Genomic DNA, 9052 nt, shown 5'->3' with positions numbered 1-9052 from the left:
ATTATCACCAAATTACTACAAATGTTCTCTTCATTAACGTGATTTCTTTCAAGCATTTTTTAAAAATGTGAATAATGCATTAAGTGGTGGCTTGTAAAGTGTTTTTTAAATAAAACTTGTCAACTACAATTCGAAAATGAGAGAGAAGAAAATAAAAAGAGAGAAAATTAACAATTGCACGGGAAGAGAAAAATTCTCCTATAAAACTGGAAAAGACGACTTGCCTTTTTTCCCTATTTCAGATAACTGACTGTACAGCTTTAAAGTTACACTTCATCGGGAGTAAAAGTGCATACAGTCTAAAGAACTGTCGATTGCAGATGATACAGAACAGATGGAGTAAAAAAGTTGGAGTTTTTCCCTTTACAGAGAATAGATGGGGACACAGGCAGACAGACAGAGAGATTGATTTGAAAAGATACTGACCTCTCTCCTTCAACTGCAATTTAACTTGTCCTGGAAAGAAAAACCGAGTGAAATCTGCCTCCTCCCCTGCCTGCCTCCTGCCACCCCCCGCCCCAAGTTCGCACTGTCATCTGAACAAACCGCTGTGCCGATCTCAGAAGGTGAATAATTCTCAATTAACTAAGTAACTAACTTTCTTCTTGCCATCTTGAGTCACTCATTTAACTAAATCTTAAGCCTTCGAGACCCTTCATTATTGCCTTCCCCTGCCACACTATTTTCAAAGTTCAATAGCAAGGCAACAAAAAACACTGCTGCAAAATAAGAGTCTCTTTTAAAATTAAAGAGCTGTTCATTTGCATCCGAAGAAGGTATTTTCCCCCCTCCTTTAAATTATTTAGGCACCAAAAAAAAAAAAACCCACCACCAAACAACCCCCAAAACCCCACGCAGTTCGTGTCAGGATCAGTGTCACGGATGCTCTGCAGGGTGCGAAGCCACCGTGACCAAGTGAGTAGGCGCTGGATCAGGTGTGGTGTTGGGCTGTGTGACTCGGGGCATCCCGCAGCGCTACGCGTTTGCTGCTCTGCAGCCAGAAGCGCCCGGATCCCGCCGGGCCGACCCCTCTGCTCCCCGCGGGCAGCCGGCGGAGGATGCGCGGCGGCGGTCGCGGTGCGGGGCGGAGCGGCCGGCACGGCTGTTCCGCGGGGCCGGGGCCGCCGGGGCTCCTCGCCCCGCCAGGAGCCCGGGACAGCCCGCGGGGCGCTCTTATTTTGGTTGGGAACGGGCAACGCTGCCGGCTGGAGCCCGGAGAGCGGAGGGAGGCGAACTGTGCTCCTCTGTTTGGTTTAGGGTTGGTTGTTTTTTTTTCTTTCCCTTTCCCTCCTCTCTCTCTCCCTTTCCCTCCTCACTATAGCAACCAACGCCAGCCTGACAAAAATGCACCCTCTGTGGACAATGGCCCGGCCTTCCTGCTCGCCTCGCTCCTCTGCTCTTTCGCTGAGCGAAAGAAAGTTTCCAGCCCCCCTCCCTTCTCTCCTCCTCCCCCCCGGGGCAAGCTCCTGCGCAAATCCCGGCATGGGGCGACCGGGCCGCGCTCAGCCCCGCCGGGACCGGGTCGTGCCCCACGTGGGGGCCGGGGGACACACACACAAGTCGCCCCCCAGCCGGGGGCCCCGCTTCCCCAGCCACCCTGCCAGCGGGACGGGCCATTTCTGCCCTGCCGACGGGGGGCTGGAGGGGGCTGCCCCCTTTGCATTGGGCTGCAAGGGATTGGGGTGGGGGGGAGGTGATGCAGGAAGGGGGGCGCTGGCAGGACGCCCATGAACCAGCCCCAACCCGGTGTCCATGTACGGGGCAGCCCTGCGCGGCCGGGGCCGGAGCGGTGCCGCCCGCAGCCGCCGCGGTGCTCAGCCCGGCCGGCTCCCAGATGCCGGGCTCGCCTCTTGGGTGGCGAAAAATAGCATCTCCCGCCTGGAACCGCTTCCGCTTCGCACTGCGAGTGCCTGAGAGGGGCAGTGGCCACAGAGAACCCTTTAGGAAGGCGTTTCAGGAGAGGAACGGGAGTTGTGCCCAAAAGTGCCCTGAAAGCTGGAAGTGGGGAGGGATGATCACGTCCCCCGATGAACACGATATTATCCCGGTGTGTCTGCTTGTCTCCAGCAGACGTAACCACTGAACGAAACAAGCAAACAAAAAAGCAACCGTTAGATTTGTCAGAGAAGGGTGGGCACTTTCCTCCCCCCCTTATTTTGCTCTCCTTTGTATTTTTTTTCCTTTTTAATATCTATTGCTATTTTTCTTCCTGCACAATTCTCCGGACAGTGCAGGCTTTGGAAAGTCCCGGTTGAAACCGCTTTCCTGTGCCGGAGAGGCTAGATCGCCTCCCCTCTCCCACCGAATTCACCTGCTTTTCGCGCCAGCAGAAACGCCCTTCCAGCCCCACCGCGGGGCGGTCAGTTCCCAGCCAGGCTTTCGAACACTAAATTGTAAACTCCGCAGCACCAATCTCATCTAGATCTGTCTCCAAGAGTTCAATAAACAAGCTGTAATAAGTACAACCAGAATTTATCTCTTCGACTGATGGAATTTGTCTTTTTTTTCTTCTGCTTCTTCTGCTTCTTTTCCCCCCAAGGCCTCATATTCACCACTCAAAATTTAGCAGCCTGCCTTTGATAAATTACTCAAAGTAATCCCTGCAACAGCTAAGTCTGACTGGTTGACGTTGTGTTAGAAGTCTTCATAGCGGTATCTGTCTATAAAATATTCACTTGCGGACTACAAAGGGTGGATCATTTTTAATGACAAGATTCAGAACTGGAGGATGAAGGGAAAAGATTAATATCCGTGAATTCAAATAATTTAATTTCAAATACTGAACTTAGAACATTATATCCGACTAGTTTAAACAGCGATGCAGATAAAATAGCAGAGTCTCAGATGAATGCAGTGGCCGGAAGAATAGAGTTGTGGGGAATGTTGGAAATGAACATTAATACAAACTTTACAGGAACACTTTTCTTTTTCTTTTCCTTTTTTTTTTTTTTTTTTTTTAATTCTACACCTTTCTCTCTTCTGGGATAATCTGCATTCTGGCAGGGCAAAAATGTATATGATATTACAAGCATGTGTGTATATATCTAAATATACAGGGAGCAAGATTTTCTTTCCACTGGAGATAGTTGGAAAAAACTATTTAGACGGCGGATTTTAATTTCAATAGGTAATGTGAGCCTGTGCAACCAAAGTTATCAATTTCTGTCCTTTTTGTTTAGATTTCTTAGTTAAATGTGTTTGTTATATCTACCCCGAGGAGAAGCAACTTGAAAGTGTAGCTTTTGAGTCATCTTATAAATACATCCCTGAGGCTGCCGTTCTTGCAGCTTTAAGCAGTTTTCATTAAAGCAGCCAGCTGCCTCTTTGTGTAGATTGGATTTTTTTAAAGCAATCACTTGTGAAGCCCCGGCCTCAGTTTTGTCTCTCCGCAGGCCCTTAAAGTTGAAGTTTCATTCATGTCTTCGGTCTCTCCACCGAATCAGAGACTCCTTGGAGCAACACTGGAAAGAGCTACACGAAAGTGCAGGCTTGAATACCTCATAGAGAAAGGTTAAAAAGGAAGCAGAGATCAAAACAATCCCATCTCACAAAAGGTGCATTAAATGCGCCCCAGCAATAAGCACAAATCTTCCAAGCTGGCCTTTAAAGGGAGCACCAGGAGCCTCACGTTTATTGCACCCAGCAATTCTCTGAGCAACTCGGCGCGTCTTTGCACTCCTGGCGCATTTCCTCCTAAAACAACATCTAATGGGAAGATAATAGAGACACAGAAACGAGGTGTGGGGATTCCTTCCCCCCTCCTTTCCTCTTAGCTGCGTGAGTGTATCTCAAGGCTTTGAGACCAGAGCTCAAAATAAGCTTTCCACCTCTAAACAGAACAGGTATATGCAATATATGTTATCCATACTACAAGTGCACGCACCCAAACGCAGGCAAGAGCGTGTGTTTGAAGAGCGCTCCCCCGGCCCCCAGAGCCGGAGAGCCTGATAAGCAGCGGCAGGGAGCCGAGGCTCGCTAGGAATGAGCTCGGTTTTTGCTGCTGGAAATACGTTCTTTCTCTACGGCATGCACGGAGTTGAAAAGCCAAGAGAGCCCAAGGTTTTGCAAGCCGGAGCCCGCTGCAGCAGCCTGAGGAGGGTGGTGGGCAGTGGACCCCGGGGCGAGGGGGTGGCCGGGCATGAGGTGGACAGAGGTCTCCCGGAGCCCGGCAGCGTCCCTCTGCATGCACCTGATGTGTATGCAGCACCTCGCCTCCCAGCCAGAAGAGAGCTCCAGTTAAGTGGCGCTCTATGTATTTTATAGCGAATATTCTCGAGTAGCTGCACTGCAATGAAGGAGATATCAAGGAGGCCTGTCAGTTCAAAGCTTTTGGGGTTGTTTGAAAATCTTCTTCACGTCAAAGTAAGCAGCCCTAGTATTTGAACAGCTGCTTTGAACAGTGAAAAGGGCTGAGCTGAATCAAAACACTGCAGTGTCTGCCCAAGACACCGCATCACCTTCAACCTGCTTTTATACGAGCAGAGAAAAGGAAAGAAAGGCTGGTGAGACCTCTAATCCCGCGGGGTCAGGTCCGCCAGAAAGGGGGCACATGACTGTCTCTTTCACATCCCGAACACCTCGGACCCGAGCGGGTCCCCGAGCGGCGGCCGAAGCCGGAGCCAGCGGCAGGCAGGGGAGCGCGGCGGTCGGGTGCTCGCTCCCCGCTCCCCGGCGCTCCCCTCCACGGGGGAAGACGGGAATGAAGGATGCTTAAGGAGCGGTATTAATGACAGGGCTGACAATGATGGGGAGGACGAGGAGGTGGAGTCTGCGGCGGCTCTGAATGCACCGGCCGCGCTCCTCGCTGCTCCCAGCTGCGACTCCATAGGCGTGCGCTCAGCCGGGGAGGGGGCAGGAGGGACGGCGAGGGGCTTTGCTGTGGGGGTTGCGTTTTGTCCGCCTCCTAGTGCCGTGTTGCTACTTCAGTAATTGTGTGATTACCGTTAGCCTTTGAGATCTGCCGCCGCGGCGGCGGGGGTAAAGATGCACGCTGGACGGTGACCGCTGGCATCACCTGCAGGACGGAGGGTGGGGGAGGGAGGGGAGAGATGCACGATCGGGGCAGGGCTGGAGGAGTTTTCCCCCCAAAAAAGTGATGGCTGGAGGTCGCTGACCCCCGCGTCCTGTCTCCTCGTCGCGGCGAGTTGCGGGAAGCGCGGCGTTGCTGACACCCCAGGGAGACCAGCTGTCCGTGGGGCGCGCATACGCCATGGGGTCGGGACACAAGGGAGTTCCCTCGGACGGTGACCGGGATAGCTCCGTGCTGACCGAGCACCGCACGCTTGGAGGAACCCGCGTGAAATTCCAGCCCCTATAATGATGCGTGGCGTGGCCCCTCGTGTCGCGTCCACGCACGAACTCTTGGCAGCGGACCTGAAGGCGGGCTGGCGGGAAAGCCGACCCCGGCAGAGCTTCGGCGGCCCCGGGAGCGGGGCGGGACGCGGGGCCCGGGCGCGGAGAGCAGGGCGGCTCTCCCAAGACGGCCCCCACGATGCTTTGGCGGAAGCCTGCTGAGGGCTTGTTCTGTTGTTTTGTCTCAACTCACTGGTCTACACCTAATTGGGAGGAGAGACAAGAGAAAATGAGCATCAAATTATAAAAATTCCTGGGTGCCCAGTTGTTTCCACACGGGAAACACAAGGCAGTGCTTCACTTCAGAGGCACTGACTTCCCTCCCCGCGGCACTCGCAGAACAGGCAGTATTGTTCTTCCCTTCGCCTGCACGTCGAAGAGAGGGGGAAAAAAAACCCTTAGGAAGAATCTCCATTCTTTCATGGACAAAGTTTGTTTCCCCCCGCTCCTCCTCCTCCTCCTCTCTCCCTCCTACCCAACCCCCCGGCAGAAGGAGCTCTTGATACGCCGCTAAACTAACGAAACGAGGTAACTCCTGCTGCGCCCCTTGTCTCAGGGCACTGGATATCCTGTTTATGCTGCTTCTGTGTATATGTTTATGTGCAGCAGCCCATCCCCCCGCTTCTCCACACCCCCACGCAGAGGAATATTTCCAAGCGAGGAGCCTTTCCAGTGCTCACGTTAAATACGATGATTTATAAACAACTCGCAGAAGAAAGCTGTTTCTTGTTAGTAGTAATAAATTCCCCGGTCCGCCCTATTGTATTATTTCGATGAAGATAGCGGGAGCCTGCGACGCGCACCTACCCCCGTGAGCAGTTTATTTTTCGAGACAAAGCTATGGCTTCCAGCTCAAACACGGGCAGCGAACTCTTTTCGCGGCGGCCAGCCCGGGCGCTGCTCATTCCTAGGAAATCCGGATCCAGTTCCAGGCTCTCCTTCCTCCCTGTCCGGACCGCAACTTCTTTTATTTTCTTTTTTTTTCCCTATCCCTCTCATTTTTCTTTTTCTTTTCTCTTTTCTTTTTTTTTTTTTTCTTCTCAGTCGTCCCCTCTCCCCCCCGCCCCGAAATCTTCCGTATCGATGCAGAGCCGCCAGCGCCGCTGAAGCGGATCCGCAGGCACCTCGTTCCCCCGAGACGGGACAAGCGGAACAAAACCACCTCCGCAGTGCCGAGGTGCGAAGCCCCGACATTCCCTGCAGAGCGGCGTGCTCCGGGGAGCACCGCGTGCCGGGAGGCCGGGGCCGTCGGGCAGAGAAGGGGCTGCCCGCTCCTCACTCCCGGGGGCGCGGCGCTCCCTGGTCCCGCCGGCGGGCCTGGCTGTGGGGTGACGCTGCGTGCGCTCGGCCCGGAGGATAAAGTTGGGGGCGGGCGGACGGGCGCCCCAAGCCCCGGGGCAGCACTGCCGGGCTCCGCGCAGAGAGCCGCGGCGGGGAGGGGGCTCCGGCTGGGCGCAAGCAACAGGAGAGGGCGGGCGGAGCGGCGACGGCAGCCTCCCGCCGGCGGTGCGATGCGGAGCTGGCCCGGCGGGGCGGGGCTGGCGGCGGAGCTCTCCCCCTCCCCTCTCCTTCTCTCCCGCCGCCGCCTCCCGCCCCGCGGCCGCCGCTCCCCCGCGCCCCGTTCCCCCTCGGAGTTGGGTTCCAGAGGGCGGACGGGGGAGGGGCGAGGGGCGGGGCGACGCCGGCGGGGCGCGCCAATGGTGGGCGGTGGCGGCGGCGGTTGCCAGGGGCAGCCGCGTCCGTCAGGGCGCGGGGAGCCAATGGTGTTCGGCGGCGGGGCGGGGCAGCCGCGCGTGCCTTCGCAGTGGGCCCCGCCGCGCGGGCCGGGGGGGCGCGGGCGCCGCGCGGCGCCCGAGGCGAAAAAGTAGCTGTCAAATGCGCGGCGCCTTTAACCGGCGCGATCAGTGCGGCTCGGCGAGTCATGGCGACCGCAGCCTCCAACCACTACAGCCTGCTCGCCTCCGGCTCCCCCATGGTGCACGCCGAGCCGCCCGGCGGCATGCAGCCCGGCGGCGGCTACCGCGACGCCGGCGCCCTGGTGCAGGCGGACTACGCGCTGCAGAGCAACGGGCACCCGCTGAGCCACGCTCACCAGTGGATCGCGGCGCTGTCCCACGGCGGCCCCGGCGGCGGCGGCGGCGGCGGCGGTGGCGGGGGCGGCGGCGGCGGCGGCGGCGGCGAGGCGCCCTGGTCAGCGGGCGCGCTGGGCCAGCCCGACATCAAGCCGGCGGTGGTGCAGGCGGGCGGGCGCGGCGACGAGCTGCCGCCGCCGCCGCAGCACCCGCCGCCGGGGCGGGCTCCGCACCTGGTGCACCACGGCGGCGGCGGCGGGCACCACGCGGCGGCGGCGGCAGCGGCGGCGGCAGCGGCGTGGCGGGCGGGCGGCGCGGCGCACCTGCCGCCCGGCATGGCCGCGGCCAACGGCGCGCAGGCGGGGCTGCTCTACTCCCAGCCGCCCGGCTTCACCGTCAACGGCATGCTGGGCGCCGCGCAGCCGGCGCTGCACCACCACGGCCTGCGCGACGCCCACGAAGAGCCGCCGCCGGGGCCCCCCGGACCGCCGCACCACGGCGCCGAGCACCCGCCGCCGCCCCACGGCCCCCACCCCGGGGCGGCCGGGCCGGCACCCACCGCCGCCGCCGCGCCCCCCGGGCCGCCGCCGCACCACGACCCGCACTCGGACGAGGACACGCCGACCTCGGACGACCTGGAGCAGTTCGCCAAGCAGTTCAAGCAGCGCCGCATCAAACTGGGATTTACCCAAGCGGACGTGGGGCTGGCGCTGGGCACCCTCTACGGCAACGTCTTCTCGCAGACCACCATCTGCCGCTTCGAGGCCCTGCAGCTCAGCTTCAAGAACATGTGCAAGCTGAAGCCTTTGTTGAACAAGTGGTTGGAGGAGGCGGACTCCTCCTCGGGCAGCCCCACCAGCATAGACAAGATCGCGGCGCAGGGCCGCAAGCGGAAAAAGCGCACCTCCATCGAGGTGAGCGTCAAGGGCGCGCTGGAGAGCCACTTCCTCAAGTGCCCCAAGCCCTCCGCCCAGGAGATCACCTCGCTCGCGGACAGCCTACAGCTGGAGAAGGAGGTGGTGAGAGTGTGGTTTTGTAACAGGAGACAGAAAGAGAAGCGCATGACTCCCCCGGGAGGGACGCTGCCGGGCGCCGAGGACGTGTACGGGCCCAGCAGGGACACGCCGCCGCACCACGGGGTGCAGACCCCCGTGCAGTGAACTCGCGGCGGGGGCGCCCGGCCCCTCCTCCTCCTCTTATGCTCTTTCCCCCAACTTTTGATTGTCCTCCTTTTATTCTTACTTGTTTTTCTTTTCTTTTTTTTTTAATTATTTTCTCCTATCTTAACAAGAAAAAAAAAAAAGGACAAAAAAAAACGCGAAAAAGAAAAAAAAGAAAACAAAATAATGAGCGAGCGAGAGGGCGAGCGCGAATCACAGCAGACAGACAGACAGACAAAGCACCTGCACCGGACTGTCCCTTAGACGGTAGCAGGTGCGATGCTGTATTTTGACCTTTCCAGGCGAGTGCCCGTGCACCGGAGTGGAGTGAGTACCGCGCACAAGCAGGCAGGCAGCGGCACCGGCAGGGCAGGCGCAGGGCGAAGCAGTTCGCACAAAACTCCTTGGCTCGCTGGCGAAAAAAATACAGCACTGCCCGGCCAGGGAGGGGGCGGGAAGGGAAGAGGA

General features: G+C 58.1%; 1 protein-coding gene across 1 annotated transcript; it reads left to right on the top strand.

Moving 5' to 3' along the window:
- Nucleotides 1-7273: 7273 nt before the first annotated feature.
- On the top strand, nt 7274-8584 carry POU3F2 (POU class 3 homeobox 2; the record flags this gene model as incomplete). Its single annotated transcript, XM_082048894.1, has 1 exon — nt 7274-8584. The coding sequence occupies one exon, from the start codon at nt 7274-7276 to the stop codon at nt 8582-8584; it is 1311 nt and encodes a 436-aa protein (XP_081905020.1).
- Nucleotides 8585-9052: the final 468 nt, after the last annotated feature.

Source organism: Streptopelia decaocto, assembly GCF_964273445.1.
Source record: "Streptopelia decaocto genome assembly, chromosome: 3".
NCBI classification, from domain to species: Eukaryota; Metazoa; Chordata; class Aves; order Columbiformes; family Columbidae; genus Streptopelia; species Streptopelia decaocto.
The sequence above is the reverse complement of the archived record's forward strand: the minus strand, read 5'-3'. Positions and strand labels throughout refer to the sequence as shown.